At 40.1% G+C, this 18,319-nt stretch overlaps 1 protein-coding gene across 1 annotated transcript; it reads right to left on the minus strand.

Moving 5' to 3' along the window:
* Window positions 1-2,247: 2,247 nt before the first annotated feature.
* Window positions 2,248-17,664, minus strand: gba2 (glucosidase, beta (bile acid) 2). The gene is given in 21 exon segments (XM_030753262.1): window positions 2,248-3,110; window positions 4,230-4,421; window positions 5,165-5,280; window positions 5,552-5,694; window positions 7,491-7,597; window positions 7,770-7,921; window positions 8,041-8,148; window positions 8,269-8,373; window positions 8,860-9,044; window positions 9,466-9,591; window positions 10,121-10,256; window positions 10,259-10,273; window positions 10,861-10,963; window positions 11,147-11,308; window positions 11,310-11,353; window positions 11,356-11,386; window positions 12,796-13,014; window positions 14,090-14,205; window positions 14,497-14,506; window positions 14,508-14,589; window positions 17,471-17,664. Coding segments are annotated over 21 exon segments (2,532 nt in total). The 3' UTR covers window positions 2,248-2,924.
* Between the last annotated feature and the right edge of the window lie 655 nt (window positions 17,665-18,319).

Consider the following 18,319-nt stretch of genomic DNA (forward strand, 5'->3'; position numbering starts at 1 on the left):
TAGGCACCCCTGTGCTCCTTCACCTCCCCTTGTCCTGTCGCCCCCCTTATACACACACACATTTTTTTCTTTGTTTGTGATTAATGGAAAACAAAAAAGCCTGTAATAAAAGTCTTGTATTTATAAGTCCATGAATAAGTGAGATCTGCACGCATGAACACAGTAAACCTTGAGAGGGTGTGTGTGTGTGTGTGTGTGTCTGAGGGGCTACCTCAGAAAGTAGCTGCGGTCCTGATAGGAGAAGTATCAAAGGCATTCTGCGGATTTTGCAAGCGTGAAATATGTGCTCTCCATGCTGATTTAATTCAACATGTTAATACAGAGAAGCACAAAAAAACAAAACAAACAACAAAAAAAACTGTGCACCCTTCTCTTCTATGAGGCTAAGAAACATGGGTTTCACTGCTCCAAAACACAATGAGACAAAACAAAGACATGAGCTATACTGCTATAGAGCTATACTGTTATACTCAGTTTTACACAATGTTGTGGGTTGCCAGTTGGGCTTATTTTCATAGAGCTGGTTGCTTGTTTCTATTGCGAGATCTGGCGACACTGGAGCTGCGGTGTCTCATTTTTTTTAGCGTTTAGCGCAGAGTGAGTCAACACAAATCGCTCATATTTCTTCCAGTGTCGTAACACACTGTTGGCATGCGCGAGTAGGTCTATCCAAGCACATAATAACAGGGTCACATTCAAGGAGTAAATCAGTGTAACTGATTACATTAATTACATTAATTGAAAATACCTATAAAAGTGATAGCAATGTTTTTAGATATAGTCATGGCACTACAGTGATTTTCACTTCTTACAGTAGATATTAAAGTGCTGAATAAAATCAAGCATTAGAATGTTTTATCCCATTTGCCTGACAACTATTAATGCTCATAGATGCTATATTTATGCATTTCCTATATCTGAATTTAAAAAAGTTATTTGAGTTACTGTTGCTTTCATATCAGCTCAAACCAGTCTGCTCATTCTCCTCTGACCTCTGGCATCAAACAAGGCATTTTCATCCAGAGAACTGCTGCTCTGTAAACCCTGGAGATGGTTGTGTGTAAAAATCCCAGTAGATCAGCAGTTTCTGAAATATGCAGACCAGCCCGTCTGGTACCAACTATCATTACACATTAAATCACCTTTGTTCCCCATTCTGATGCTCAGTTTGCACTTCAGCAGGTCATCTTGATCATGTCTACATGCCTAAATGCATTGAGTTCCTGCCATGGGACTGGCTGATTAGATACCCTAGGGTATTTAAAAATAGAATGGGAGGCAGAGCCTTCAGCTTTCAGGGCCTTGTTCTGTGGAAGGAACTTTTAGTTTGGATTCAGGAGCCTCTACTTTCAAGATTAAGCTTAAAACTTTTCTTTTTGTATCACACTATATAGTTAAGCCTGGATCAGGTGACCTTGAACCCTCCCCTTTATGTTTGCTGCTATAGACCTAGGCTTCTTGAGGGAGGGGGGGGTCCCATGATGAAATGAGTGTTTTTTCTTTACTCACTCCTTTTCCACTCTGCATGTAACCATTGATTATTATTAATCTTTATTATTAATCTGTGGTTCTCTTCCACAGCATGTATTTTGTCCTGTCTCCCTCCCTTTACCCCCAGCTGGTTGCAGCAGATGGCTGTACCTCCCTAGTTCTACCAGTTTCTTCCTGTTAAAAGGGAGTTTTTCTTTCCCACTCTTGCCAAGTGGTTGCTCAAAGGGGGGTCGTTTTGATTGTAGTGTCTTTACTTTACAATATAAAGCACCTTGAGGTGACTGTTGCTGCTACTGTACTGTATATAAATAAAACTGACCTCCCCCTGTTAGAATAGATAAACATGTAACTGTTTTTCTATGTATCACAATGTGTTCATCATAAACATGCACATGACCATCAGACTGTAAGCACAAAACATACTCTCATACACCTGGACCCTCCAGGTGAGGAAAGCAGGTAATGCCTGTTTCCTGACGTCACACACACATACACACACCCCCCACACACACTTACGTGATGCTAAAATAAAAGCACCAGCAGGAAGAAGAAAGTCAGACTCTCTTTCAGAGGCACGTGAGTGTTAGCTGACTGAGACTCTCCCTGCAGGTAAAAAAATCAACTACGGGTTTCTGTGTCTTTCTTTATTCAACGGTGGTCCGAACCTAACACCCCCCCTCCCGAAAAGGATAAGTGGAAGAAAATGGATTGATGGATCATTAGTTAAAAGCAAAACAATTTTCAGTAATTTATTCAGCATGATTGTCAATGATTATTGGATTTTTATAAAACAGTGAATGTTGCCGTTACATTTATATACCATAGTAGGTCAACATGCAAAAGGCACCAAATACAATTAAAAAAAAAAAAAATTATATATATTTTTTTTTCTTTTCCTTTTTTCAGGCTTAATTGCTGACACTACTCATCACATACCACAGCATTCAAATTTAAAGGGAGGAAGAAGAAATCATGTTGTGAACATGTTCCAGGTATCCAAATATTATTACTGGCATGACTGTGAATGCTGAAGTGTAGTGTTCGTGTGTCTGCAAACAGACAGTATGTTGACTCTCTGTAACACTTTTTAATTGGGAATAGACACAGGCTATGATTTTTTTTTTATATTATCTGGCTAACACTTCATACACTGCAAGACAATTTGAAAAATGTGTTTACCTAAAAATATGATCACTATTTCATACCTAATGACTACCATCCTGAACTGTTGCCTCAAACCTTTGGAGCAAAACAAACCAGAGAAAACTGAATTCAGGGTCTGTAAACAGTCAAACAGCACCTCACAGTGTCAGTGCAGATCAAAGTGGTAGCTACAGGAGAGTTTCTAGGTCACTTTTAGAGGAGCTCCTGTTCCCTCATCTGATGACTCAGGTCTTAGTTCAGTCTGTGTCTCCAGACTGAGCTGCTGTGGTCTAATCCTTCTGTGAGTTGTTTATAGCAAGCTGCATGGCCCAAATGCTCAGAGGCCTCATGTAGGCCAGAGAACGATAGATGTTCTTCTCGCAGTAGGCTTCCGGGGTCTGGAATGCCATGCCCAGCTTCTCCCACACTGTCCGGTAGCAGCCCTCTGCTGTACGCATACCCTCCTCCCGCATTCCCTGAGAAAAGATTATTGCAGAGGCTTGAAGCAGTAGTTCATTTAATATGACCCCCTCCGGCAACCTCCTGTCACTATGGAGGTCGCAATCTCTCCTGACCAGTTGGCTAATGTTTGCTGGCTGAATTCAGCTGCAAAGAAAGTGCTGCATCAAAAACCTCACAACTGCTTTGGTCTCTAGCAGATTGCCACGATCGCCTTTGGAAAATGCCGACTTGTTCGCAAACACTTGCCAGCTACTTGCCGAGTGGTAGTGAACCTGTGGAAAGCGTGACGAAGACCACTCTGCTTGAAATTAAAAGTTCTCACTGCTGCAAACAGCACGTTTCACAGGGCACAACTTTTACTTTGAAGGCGAACGATTTCTGATAAGTCAGCGTCTTTCATGTACACAATGGGCAACAACAGCAAGCAACTAAAGCAGTCACAAGGAGGTTTATGGTTTAGCACTGTAGATCTCTGTGACCAATTTCCCCCAGTGACTGCCAGCAACCCATCCCCAACCAGTCTTGTGTGACTGAGGCCTTTTTTTTTTTTTTTTTTTTTTTTTTTTTTTTTTTTTAAATAGAAGAGGCTTATTTGCCTCTTTGCTGAGATTTAAGTGAAAAGTGAGTGAGTTAGGTTGCAGAAATCAGGAGACAGTCACATGACTAACATGGAAACTATTCCTTTAACAGACAGCTGTTTATTCACCTCCATAACTCCTTAGCTTCATATAAAAACAAAAAAGCACTTTACAGCTTTTGCAATAGAAGAAAATAAATAGGAATTTATCGATTTCATTATCTTCACTTTATGATTACTTTAAATTTGGGATTTCATCAGGAAGAGCATCTGCGACCCCTCATGAATAAGACAGCAGCTGAAAGTAGCTGCTTAATTACTTAATAAGTTCAGCTTGACAATGCTTTTAAAAAAATATGAGAAAATATTTCCTCATATACTTACAATTGAAAAACTGCCATTTTTTAATATAGCTAAATCAATCCTAAAAGAAACTCATGATTTTTTTAAGGGGGGGGGGGGGGGGGGGGTGCTATTGACTAAAAGTTTTATCATGATGCGATTCCTGATACTTTCAATTACTGAATATTACTGGATACTAATATACAGTAGATACCTCATGGATCATAGTGGCTGCCAGTCCATACACTACTCCAATCCAGACCTCGTCAGACTGGACGCTGGAGCGGTCCGGCACTCCTTCGGGGCGCATGCCATTGACTGCTCCCATCCGGCCTCCAGCAAAGCTCATTACATTCAAGTCAAAAACAGTTTTTAGTGCACTCTGGATCTTTTCTTTTGGGAAAGCCTGTAAGAAGAGAAGAAATAATGCTGAGTCCACACAACATTCTTGTGCTAAACATTCCTTGAGTGATATTCATGTATTCTGGAGTCCAGCAGACAGATAGGACATGAAGCTGAGTTATGAACTTTAAAAGAAAGTGTGCTGTACACACCGAACATATATTTACAAATTAGCCCTGACACTTAGCCGCATTATAAAGGATTTAAAGAATTAGAATTATTTTCTCCAATGCGTGTATCAACAGAACATGTTCAGTATTTAACATAAATTACAAACATGAAAATGGAACAAGCTAAACTTAATGTCAAGTCATAGTTATAGTGACTTTTCAGCTGCAAAATACATCCAATTCAGGTTGTAGTTTGTAGCCATGCTTTGCTGCGAATGACCTACTTTAAAAAAAACCAAGCTTTCCCTCCAGTCTTCAACACATAAAAAGACACATTGTGATTTTCTGGGGGGGGGGGGCGAATTTCCTCCACTCTGGCCTACATTTCCAGGCCTCTGCTAGATATGTCTGATTTTTAGCGCTGCAACTTGGAACAGTCTACAGCACAAACAGCAATAAAATAATAAACTGACTTTCACTTTCAATGCTCGTCTTCCCGGGACAGTAGAGATGACACTACCGCTAGCTCATTAACAGAAAAATGAAGAGGATTCAGAATGTCACATTTTACACGTTTGTGTGTGTTTTTTAACTGAACTCTGGTTGCAGATGGAAGCCGTTTCTTTTCCCAACTTGCCTGAAAGTCTCCTTCTCCCAGCCCGGACGCTTTCAGGAACCAGTGGCCGGCGCACTGGTCAGACATGACGCTGTTAGAAAGCTCTCTCCCACTGCTGTCATAGTTATAATATTTGCCTGCACATGATGGGGTGAGAAAAAGAAAAAAAAAAAAAAAAAAGGAAGTCATTTTAGGTCTTCAAGCAGTCTACTCTTACGCATCATTTCAAAATAACCAAAAACAGAAGTGACGTGTGAATAACAGCCACAAACGTGGCATCCTAAATCTTGTTAGCACCCTAAGAACAAGCATTTGTTTGTGTATTTCATCATCATCATCACACAAGAATTATATATGAATATGTGACTATATTTAACATGTAACAACGAAGTGGATGTTTGGACTCACCGTTCCACAGTAGTTTGTCGAAAGCAGCGCTGCCTCTGTCCAGTAGGTCTCTGTAGTGTCGGTGTGAGTCCTCGCTGTCCACCAGTCTGGCCATTTTACACATCACACAGAGCGATGCTAACCACAGACCACCACAGTATGCACTGCAAAATACAAGTGTTAAAAAAATCATACCAGAGTCAATAATTTTTTTTTTTACTAATATTACTCCTTTGTTAGACGCAAACGTATTTTGGACGACATGAAAGAAATTTGGTTATCAAGTCTGATTCAATACTTACATTTACATCAAACCTTTACTTGCAAACCCAAAATATGTATCTCTAAATTTTAGTCACTATATTTGATGACTGAAAGTACAGACCCTCTAAAAACAACTTAAAAGAGTCATATACACACTATTATTATGCAGCATGCTTTGTTTCTGCCTGTCCTAATCCTGTATTATGTGCCTGGTTCCTGATGGTGGGAAAAAAAAAAAAAAAAAAATTCTCCAGCCACTTCATTAGGTACACCTGTTCAACCACCTGTTAATGTAAAATCAGCCAATCTCAGTTGATTTAGACCAATAGACATGGACCTGCTGAGCATTAGGATGGGAAAGAAAGGTGATGTAAATGACTGAATGGGTCACGGTTGGGCTGGGTGGGTACTAGGAAGGTGTACCTAATAAAGTGGCTGTTGAGTATAAATTTTAAGCTAAAATTAGGAGTCCTTGCTGTTTTTATTCTTCGTCCTACCCTGAACTCATGTTGCTATAATATGCTTATCCCTCGGTTCTCTTTCCAACAATATTTCATGGGGAAAATGAAAGCAACAATTTCCAAGATTTTTTTTTTTTTAATTTATTTATTTTTTAAAAGAACTATTGTCTTTGTTGTGCGTTTAGTAATATGCCTACTTCCTTTTAGTTTCATCTTAAAGCAAAAAGTTCTCAAGTGAAAAAAATATTCTCCAGATCAAATAAAGTCAGTTCCAGTCTGTGTGGAGCTTTTGTACTGTGAGCCAGCTCTGCCCCCAGTTTTCATGTTGAAAAGACATCAGTGATGTGATGAGGTTGTGAACAGGAAGTTGGTTCTGGAAGGCCTTCATCTTTGCTCAAGAGTCAAACCCAGCCTCGGCTCATGTTTAGAGAAACACAGCAGATAACTCTCCAGTGGTCACCTTTTAAAATGTAATTTCATAATAATAATAATAATAATAATAATAATAATAATAATAATAATAATAATAATATTTTATATTATTCAGTTATTGGGATTTTTTTTTTATTTCACTGTTTTACAACCTCTCATTTCCTACAATGAAACCAACCTGCTGTCTACACAATGCATGCTGGCTTTTTTTCAAGTGCATTTTTCACGACTGCACACACGCACGCACACACCCACGTACATAATGCTACACTCTCCAATCCAAGTTATATTCTGTATTTGCTATATTTTATTGTCTACATTCTTCTTTGTCACATTATCTTCTGCACTTTGTGTCAACTATTTGCAAGGACAAAAAATACATTTTAATACAGTAGTTGATTTGTTTGTAAAATGTACCAAGTATTTAAAGAGCTATAATTCATCTAATTAAATAAAAATAGGTTATGTGTACTTTAAGGAAAATTTATTTTTGGGTTTGAGGCTCCAGGTTTCTTGATATAATCTGAATATCTGAGTGGATAGTGTAACATTATGGGGCCTGAGTAGTAACACTAACAGTTTAATTCATAACTTACTAAACATCTGTGATTTAAAGGTATTGTATTACAGAGGGTTTTTTAAAATATATTCAAATTTATATTCTTTCATTCCAGTTTTTTTCAATAAGTCTATCAGTATATGTAGATACTGATATACACACACACACACACACACACACACACACACACACACACACACACACACACACACACACACACACACACACCCTGTCCAACTCTCACCTTGGTCCGGTCACTATCCAGCCATCATAGGTCTGGTCAGCATATCCAGAGTTCTCTATCAGGCCGTCTCCATCCAGGTCAAACTTCAACTCTGACTCCATCACGGCCTAACAGATCAACCACAGTGAGACAACCAAAAAAAAAAAAAAAAAAACCCACACCTCCACTACTGTGTTACTTCTACATCCAAGTGGCACCTATGTTTTTACACAGAGAGTAATTAATGTCTAAAATGATTTAACCTATGTACTCAGTGTAATTATATTTCATCAGCTATACCTGGCAGATGGGCCACATGTCCTGGAGGTATTGGCTGTCTTGGGTAAGATAAAAGTCCCTGTAGACCTGCAGCACAAACTTCAGGTTCAGGTCCTTCCAGTCTGCAGTGTCATGAATGAGGTAGGCATTCACCCTCACCCACGGCTCATCATCTAAAGAGAGAAGGTTCCAGGCATGATAATATAAAGTGTCAGGCAGACAAAAAAGTAGCAGACATGCAAATATGTTTGTATTGGAAATAAAATGTAAGTAAGGATTTTGTCTCCCATACCGGGGTCTCCGATGTCATGAGGCACCACATTTTTGGTCTTGACCGGAGAACACTGCCCACTCATCAGATGAAGTCTCTCTGTGGGGTCTTGCTGAACCACGCTGCCAGCTGAGAAGAGATTAATGCTATAAAACCAGGTCCTGGTGTGGTTTGTACACACACACACACACACACACGACAACTGATAAAAACACTAAGATATAAATACATACCAAGCACTACACTTACCAATGTCGTATTGCACACTCAAGGCAAGTTTGGGCCACAGCATGATAAGTGCAAAAGAGGCATAGAAGTGCACATCGTATGTGTTGTACATCCTGTACTCCTGACCTGCAAAACACGTTGTGTGGTCAAACCACAATTTAAAAAAAAAAAAAAAAAAAAAAGGAAAGGAGGAAGCAAGCAGTAGGCTCTGATGACTCATTCAACAAGGACTGAATTTCTTTAATAATGTGCCAACTTTATCTCCAGCAGCTGGAAACTACTGAGAGAAAATAAACACTTGACAAACATTTATTTCTCAGTAAAGATTTATGTGCATTTATATGTTAAGACTTTATTGTTGTTCACTTTAGTACAACATAACATTTAATGTGGTAAAGCTGGATATGCTGGGTCACCCTTTACATGTGCTTATTTAGTCTTTAACCACACAGTAATAATTGTCTAAAACTATGGAATTCTACGTTCATATTTGTATTGTTTGAAAAGAAGCAACATAAAGATGGAAGAGTTTTGTTTACAGCAAATAGTAAGCAATTACACGATTTTGTTGGTGTGCACCTAAGTAATTGTTACCATCACACTTGTTGTTACCTTCTAGGTAAGCAAAACGTCCATACTCCTTGATGACAGCAGGCTGAGCTGACAGACCCCCGTCCTCGCTGCGTATGCCGCCACTGATGTCGGCATCCTCCTTTAGCTCCGTCCACACGGTCCCGCCATCCGCCACAAAGTATAACTCGTTAAACAACGCCGACTTATACCAGGAGGGGAGAGAACTGCAGCCCACGATAGAAATGGAAAGAAGAAGTGGAGACTGTGCTTAGCTGCTGAGATGAATAATTATGAATAAGAGCAGGAGCAGCACCATGCTTAATATTTGCTATGGATAATTTTATGTGACCTACAATGTTTTCAGTGCTGTACAGACAAATTTTAGATAAACTAGGATAAAAATTAAATAGCTTAATAAAAAAAAAAAAAAAATCTAAAACAAGCAAAAATATGTAAACATTTAAATACAATGCAATACAACATGATATAAAAAGCACAATTTAATACAATAAAGTGGCTCTATAAATTGAAATTGCTCAATAAATTCAATAAAGCAAAAATAAAACAATACAATGGCTTTCTAAATGTAGTACAGAAAAAAAGCAAGTGAATCTGTGGACAGTGCAATAACATGCACTAAAGTACCCGTCCTGCAGTATGGGTCTCTGCCACTCCTCAATGCTTCTCTCCCACTGTTTGTAGTGTGTTAGAGAATAATGGCTGAGTGAGGGGGATGCATCTCCTTTGGTCCCAAAGTAACGAGTGTATCTCCTGCAAACACACACACAAAAAAAACCCCAAGCTACAACACGCTTCATGTTGAGCACAAACAATGAAGTCAGAGGTCAGGTTTAGTTCCAGAAGAGGGTAGAGGTGCTGAGGGATGCTTCACCCAGATAAAAAACCTGGGGCTGTGAAACAAGACTATTCAATCAATTCAATCTATTCACTTAACTAAAGAACGGCTGTTATATAGAATCTATATTTGTTTGGTTGTCCTTTTCAGATTTGTTTTTTCTGCTATAGTGATCTTGAATATGCAAAGTTAAAAAAAAAAAAAAAAAAAAAAAAAAAAAACTGTTGCTGCATTTAGGAAGAGCAAAAAAATAACTGATCTGAAACTAAGGTTAACCAGTAATGAGGACTCGCGACCTAATCCAAGCTACAGCGAAGCAACAAACCCACAGGCTAAAAAAAGAAGTGCTTCTTTACAAGTAGACCATAGTGGAAAAAATTCGATAAATCTTCCAGCACATTTTGGTGACATTTCTGTGTGTGCGTGTGTGCGTGTGTGTTCTACCTCACGTGTTCCCTCTCCTGAGACCCAAAAGTAATTTTGGGCATGTCCCAGGCCAGGCAGAACTCCAGTGAGTTATGGCTCTGCAGCGGCACCGAGCAGCCCACAGCTACAGCTGCAGCTACGTTTTCTCCTTGAGCGTTGGTGTGCTGGATCCTGCAGAGGGAAGACACACAGGGACGAGAGGTTACTGAAGAAGAAATGACCAACAACAATAATGCTGTTGTTAACTGAAACCTTGACCTTAAACTTAAGAGCTTTTGTGTTCATATTTATGGACACCGTGACCTCAGAGAATACGAATAAAGTTACTTTATTTTCAAGCCACAAATAATGTTTCTTTCACCACGTGCAGCCTTTTCAGATGTTTTGTGGTATTTTATGCTTTAATAAAAGAGAGAAAAGTAAAGAAATGGCAGAAAAATGTGAGGAAACACATGCAGCTAATTCCCGGCTGTACTTGGGGGAGTAGGATGTGGCTCTAGAAGCCTTCCAGCTATGACTCACAGTTTAATAGATCATTTTCAGGAATTAAATTTGATTTATACAATATTTCTTGTTCTCTTTTGTCCCACATCTACTATAAATAGGGTTATACCAAAATCAATAAAACATTTGCATACTCTACCAATTTTAATGCAACAGTGGGCGATTTATTTTGCATTAATCTTGTTTCATTCTTTGTGACTAACTTTAGACACCTGTCTCATCTTTGCACAGCATATTATTATATAAGTGTGGACCTGTAGGAGAGTCCAGCCGTCCGTCTTGGATGAGGTCATTCCACAGACTGCTGCAGGTTCCCTTTGGACTGAATGCTGTCTGGTGACTGATCTCCCTGCCAGGCTGTGCACACAAACACATTCTTGTTGGCAATATAAAGATTAATACTCAATAACACCACAGATTACTTTTATAAATCCATTTCCAGATAACAGAGACTATTCTTACAAATCCATGTTTATACCCAGGGAAATGTTTGTGTGTCTACATAACACAAAAACCTTTTACAGCTGCTAAAAATCAAACCTGCTCTCGGGCTGCAATGCACAGGGTGTAAGGGTTCACTGCCGTACAGTGATGCAGGAGTACGCCAGACACCGCCTCCCCCTCCTTCTCCAGGTGAAATGGTTCATTCCAGTGTCCACCACTCTTGTCGTCCTTGTGTCCTGAACCGTTGACCATAGTAAAACATGATGGAGACATCCAGATCGTACTCGTTCTTGTTCTCTATGTCCACACAAATACTGCCACTGGGAGACTCGAGTCCTGAGAGGACAGAGATGTAGATGAATTCATCTTTATGAAATCAACATGTGAAGATATGTCCTCTAAAATGTATCGTTGAGGACATATTTAGATCCATGTAATAGGCTAAACCAAAATGGTCAAAAACGAACCTTTACAAATTCAACCTAAATAGAAAACCTCTGTTAAAATATCTACAAACAAAAAGTTCTCGGGAAACACGTCAGTATTATTCATTATTATTCATCTTCACTTCTTTTTGGAGAAGGTTGTGAGCACTAGGGGCCCTCATTTCACCACCCTCTCATGATCCATCCATCTTAATACCCTTTTGACAGCATTTTGACCATTTGCCTGTTTTCCTCTCCTTTTTAGAGCAGCTGGTTTCCAGTATGAAGCCAGAGGGCTCCCTCTTTGTTGTCCCTCCTCGCTTCTTACGGAGGTCTTTCCTACCCCGGGTCCCTCTATTCTTCACCATTATTTATAGTAGTTTGACCTCTAGTGGGGTGTTAAAAAACAGTAAACATACTGTTGTGCAACTATTTCTGGAAAAAAGAATATCTAGCCTAGATCTTTCTCTTTTGTCAACTTTAGGCTACCTCCAAGCAACTTTTTCTGTCTAAATTCCTGGGGAAAAAAAAAATGGCCAACACTCTACTGAAGTCCTTCCTGGATGAACATGCATTTCTGGAAGTGTTCGAGTCTGGGTTTAAAAACGCACCACAGACTAAGTCTGCTCTGTTTTTATTATATTCTTTTAGCAAATAACTCTGGTGACTGTGTGCTACTTGTGCTGTTAGACCTAGTAGCTATCATCTGGCTCATCTCTCCAGTAGTTTAGGGTCCTACCACATCTGCTGCCCTCCCTTTGGGGGGTTACCACAATTCTCAATTGTTGGACCGCTCCTTTTCTCTTTGTACCACATGACGCTATTTTCTGGGAAACATGGTATTTCCTTTCATTGTTATGTGGACAACTGTCGAGTTTATTTTCCACTGAAGCACATCGGCGCGTTCTCTATCCAGCCTCTCCTCAACTGCCTGACTGACCTCAGGGGATGGATGGCACTAAACTTTCTGAATGTTAATGAGAAAAAGACAAAAGTCATATTGTTTAGACCAAAAGGCTCTAGCAGTACCTCCCGCGTTGACCTTTCTCTGGCCCCACATGAGAAACAGCGAAATTTTGACTCTGTGTGGATTGTGGTTTTTAGTGTGTCCCTATATATTTTACTCTCTGGCAGGTGTTTGTCTTTTATGTTTGTCTTCATTGTAGAGCACTTGGTTAGCTCTGTTTTTTTTTTTGGGGGGGGGGGGTGCTTTATAAATAATATAGTATAATAATAATAGTGGAGGTTTATTACCTTCTAATTACCTGGTAAATATTAGTAATTGGGGGCAGTAAAGGAAAGAGTTAAACTATCAGCTACCTGATAATCATGAGGGATGACTGGGGAAATCTGTCTGCAGGTCAGGGTGACGTTCTGTCCTGGCAGGTCGTATACTGTCCAGGCGCGAGGATACAAGGCATGATAGAAGGCATACTCCCCGCAGTACCCCCAGTTCCAGCCTTGTAATGCAGGTGGACGCTCTACAGATAACACCTGCTGGTAAACAGTTTGTCCTTCACGACGCAAACACACAGTGAACTGTGAACAGAGAAAATGAAGCAAAAGGACAAGACACAATTTTTTTGTATCAGGAGACAAAACATTTCCACAGGCATTATGAAATAGACCCAAAGGCACTCAAAGAATCCTGAATTTGTTTAGTGCTGCGGGGCATTAGCCAGAGACAGGCTGGATTGAGCTATTAGTGAAGAGATAACATGTTGAGTGGAAGGCTTTAAAAAACCCTGTATTTGGGCAATACATCAAACTCTTAAAACATTTTAAAATCAGATTTGACAGATTCTATGTATGTATGTATGTCCTACCATTCACATAAATAAAGCCTTCAAAATATCATCCATATATCCTCTAGAAGGGCTTTTACATTAGATATTGGCAAGGAAGTGTGTAAAAGAGAATCCTTAGATTACTTGTCTGCCTTGCCAGTCTGCATGGGATGTTTCAGCTTTAATGTGCTTCCAGCTATTATTTGCACATTCAGAATAAAGGGGACAACAGTGGCTGCAACAGCAAGATCATGACAACAGGTTTTTCCAGAAAACAAAAAGAGTCACACCCTTTATCAAAACATACTAGTTCAAATGAAGCTACTGTTACTGTATGACAGAAAGTTGTGGTATAGAACAAAAGCATGCAGAACTCGGTTTCGGACACTTATCTCAGCAAAGAGGGCAAATTATTTAAATAATACCACTGCCAAAACAAACAACATAGTTTTGACCATTTGTGTCTTGTTTTTTATTTATTTATTTTTGTAGTGTTGTATGAGAGAGCCTGTTCCTGTGGAAATATATGATAGAATTTTTTATTTATTTATTTATTTATTTTTTGGCGGGGGGGGGGGGGGGGGGGGGGGGGGGGGGGGGGGGGGGGGGGGGGGGGGGGTAGGGAGGTTTGTGTTTTTTTTAGGGTTTTTTTTTTTTTTTGTTGTTTTTTTTGTTTTTGTTTTTTTTTTTTTGTGGTTTTTGTGTTTGTTTTGTTTGTGTTGGGGTTTTTTTTGGTTTTTTTCTCCTTCTGTTCTCTTGGGACCAATTCACATTTTTTTTGTTCCCCATTAAGGAATTCATCCTGTCAGGTCTGCTACTGTAATTACCTGATTGGCTATGACCATTTTGTAGTGGTACATCCCAGGGTTAAGCTGCCATCTGCAGAACTCTCCCCTCCAACCTCTTGTAATGGTACCTCCTCCAATGCCGCCAAGTGGAGCACCTGTGATTCAGCGAACAGTGTCAAGCAATGCAAAACTGGATAATCTAAAGCAATCTGAGAGGAAGGTTTGAAAGTGCACTGGCTGCTCTGTGGGAGGATTACAAAGTTTTCCTATTCCAATGCTTTAACAGGTTCTCAAGCATCCTAATCAAATTTGGGCCATTTTTTTAGATACTATTGATTAGGATTATACTTAAAGTAGACAGAACAGAAGCTCTGATTAAAATGATGTGTCCCAACATAGAAAGCCATAAAAGAGCAAGACTCTGTAAGACAGACACGTGACCTCACCATAGATTTGGGCGCAAGGGTTGGGCGCCAAACATATCAATGAATGGAGCCTTCTTTTCCACCTGCGTCTTCTTGTACCACCATTTTAGATACCTGGGTGAACACAAGTACGGTGCATTTTTTAAACCAGACAAATGTGGGATGAATGCAAGAATATCAACAAATACTGAGAAACAGGGTCAGTTGTGCTAAAGAGCACTGATTAGAAATATTTTCAACAGTCAGAGATTTATAAAATTACCAGGCCAATCACGCGTGCATTTGGAAGCATCCCCTTTTCTCCTTGCTTGTTCATTTTTCTGTATTTTTAGTCTGTTACATGCAACAGTTTCCAAGCTGGAACAAACCGTTTGTGCACACGAACATGCACGCAGGCTGAGAGAAAAGAGTTTTGCAGCTGTTTAAAGGAAGTGCCTGTAAAATGAGTCAAAGTGGCAGGGTCTACGATATATCGGTCAGGTTAACAGTTTGAGTAGGAGTATATGGCTGGTGCGAGTTGGTACTGCACTTGCTTTCCAAGCTGCAGTGTCAAATATTAATTACACTATGTTACAAAAGCTTTCAAACAGCTTTAGAGCCTGAGAGTTGAGTCATTAATCTGTTTATGCTCTGAATTCTGGTCTAAGACATGCTAGAATTTCTGCTAATAAGGCTGCTGTTTTTAGTTAACCCTAGAGCTGATAGCCTTCATTGCATTTAACCTACAGCTACACCTAAGACATCTGCACTGGTAGTCTTTGGCTTTTAGCTCATATTCTTAATGCACAGGAAGATTTTGTTTTTATTTTCAAAGTGGAGACCTCGGGGCCTCAGTTATTCTCGAAGGGTCTTTGAAGCACTTTATGAAATGACCACATAAATCAGCAGTAAGCTGACAGACAGCTGAACAAACCAGTGACACAACACTTAACTGTGGCACATGTTGCAATTTGTTACCTTTATTTGCATCCTCATTTGGATAGCTGAACGTAGAGTTCTTTCTGAGGCCAAGATAGCAAGTGTAAAGCAGTATAATGGCTACTACCTGGGTTTATGTTCTATTATGTGGTTCGAGACATATGTATCAGCAGTGGCTGACATCAAACAAAGAGGCGATGCGCTGCAGAGATCCTGATGCTTCTCTGAGTACAGATGATGGCCTGTCATGCTGTTTGCAGATATAAGTTACTCAGCATGAAAGAGCACCTCGTTTTGTTTTTTCTCTAAAGGTTAATGTTTTACGTTGTTTGTCCAGGTGATCTTTAATACAGGAAGTGGTTCAATTAAAACCCATGTACAACAACCATATATAAACACAGCTTTTCAACCTTCTGCATCATTAAACTGGGGAAACACTTACAGACCAGAATAACTGTTAAGGTTTTGGCCACAAAGATCCTGCACGACAGCAGCGCTGCTATGCATGACAGTGGAGCTCCAAACAATAACTTCAGAGCAGAGTTCATACCAGAGGAAGAACAATGGTCCATCGATAGTACAGCTCCAGTCAGGTTGAATAGGATCAGTTAAACCGCGTTATTTGAAGCCATGGTAGGTCAGGCTATTGTCGGAATTTTGTTGTTCTGCACAAATGCAAACAATGGTCCGACTCTGGTGCAGATCCATGAAAGCAGACCAGTCTGTGAACCTGAACCTAAGCTGTGTGAGCTCAAACAGCCATCTTTTTTATAGCCAATCTGAAAAAACCTTTCAGTGCTTATTGGTCCGTAGTTTGGTTACCTGTACAGGAAAGCTTTTTTTGTTATACTAAAATAATCTACAGTGGTACACCTCTTAGTCAAATAAAAGGGAGGGTTGAACTGTCAGCCTGTTTTTTTTTTTGTTTTTAATCTTCTCTAAATAAAGTCTCTGAGGTCTGTAATGTATCTCACAGTAATCGGCTTAATTATTAGCAAATGTTGCCGTGGCTGAGACACGCCTTACACAAGTAAAACTGAAACTTCCCTGAGAGTTGAGATATTTTTGTTTTTCTGCAGCCGTTTCCTGACAACTGAAGCAAGTTTGTGGTTTGAAGTGAACTATTGCTTGACCTCAGTGGAGCCCTAATAGAGAAACAACACAGCTCTGTGCTGAAGGAAAACGATACATTAATAGTGAACTTGAAAGATCTGTGCACTAGAGCTGTGACATGGGGAGACAATAGGGTCAGTGTGGGAATTCAAATGTGGGAAAACAGAAACTGCTAGCTTTTCTTTTCCCCAAGTCAAGGGGCAGCCCTAATGACTGATGAGCTCCCCAGAGTCACTTTGGCAGACACACACTCCTCAGTCAAGGCACATTGTCAGGATTTTAACAATACCAGAGAGAAAGCACAGCTGGCTGTGCAGTTCACTAAAGCTGCAGAATGTACTACATCTCAGATACCAGCAGGTTGCAGGAAAAACAGACACTGCAGGCACAGATGTCAAGAGCCGAGCTGCAGGCAAGTAAATCACCGCCAAAGCTTTTAACGATTAGCAGGCAACGATAAAAACAGGAAGATGTTTGGTGTTTGTGGGACAGTGAATGATTAACCTCCCTCACTGCATTTACTGGTGCAGTTTGAACTTAGAGCTGACCTGGAAACAGAGTTCACAGACACTTAACTACGTGTTTATCGACACAGGAAAATCCTACTTTATTTAACACTTATAGAATACTTTGCATTGATGCTTAACTTTCAGGCATGGTAACACAAAGATGAACATATCTAAGATTTTAGCAAGCATCATTCAGGACTTTGCTCCTGAATAGACTAAACCAAACTACTGGAAGCACTTAAGAGGAACCTGTCTGTACGCAGAATAAAAAACTGACTCCTGTGCGCAACATTTTCAGTGAAGCAGCATTAACATTTTCATGTCAATACTTTCTCTCGTGTGTGGTCCAATACCTCCCCTGGCACTATACTGCGTGCCAGTTGCTGTGACATATAAGAAGTGTCAAACCGGCAGTATCAATATAGAAAAAAATCTGTAAAGAGTAAACGTCTAACCTGATTCCAAGGCCGATATGCCCCCACATGTTGGACAGAGAGACATCTTTTGCTTGAAAGGGCTTTCTCTTCTCCTTGAACTCGTGGGCCAGACAGATACGCCAGCCCTCCTTGGGCACCCCGTAGCCCACTTCCTTGGAGACATACCTGCTCATGAGGTCCGCAGTGGATTTCTCACCCCACTCTAAAGTCATTTTTGCAGACTTTCCAGCAATAATAATGAAACCTCAGTTGAAACTTGAAACACACAAGCAGGACGCTGCCAGCAACTATTGGAAAAATAGCCAACTTATAGTCCCTTCACCATGGACTAAAACCACAAATGAGGTCGTCAGTCACTGGTGTCAGGAGTAATAAAAACCTTGGAGTCATTCCAGTGGGTTGAACATGTTCTCAATTGATAAGATCTTAATGCTCGCGCAATGAATTGATTCAAATTTAAGTTAAAGATCAGTCCAGTGTTTTCACAGCCTTATATGTGTCTTGATCCAACCCCCCACCCCACCCTTTAAATTCCTGTTTATGTTGAAGAAGGCTGACCCCCTTTTGCCCCCTCAGCACTGAGTCCGGATGTGGCTGTGCAGCTGTCAGCACCGGCGGATGGATGGATAGTTGACAGCTAAACGCCACCAGAAACACTGAGCCAGAGCACCTACAATGAGATCAAAAAAAAGGACGAAAACTACTGGTTAAAATGCTGGAATCACATCTACACGGTGCACATTCTGGAGAGCCAACATCAAGCAAGCATCTCTGCAACCGGCGGTTAGCTGCAAAGCCGCAAACACAATATTTTATCACCTTTGCTTTAAAGCCGAGTAACAGTAGGCAGCTTTACAAGCCAACCCG

Source organism: Archocentrus centrarchus, chromosome 18, assembly GCF_007364275.1.
Source record: "Archocentrus centrarchus isolate MPI-CPG fArcCen1 chromosome 18, fArcCen1, whole genome shotgun sequence".
NCBI lineage: Eukaryota > Metazoa > Chordata > Actinopteri > Cichliformes > Cichlidae > Archocentrus > Archocentrus centrarchus.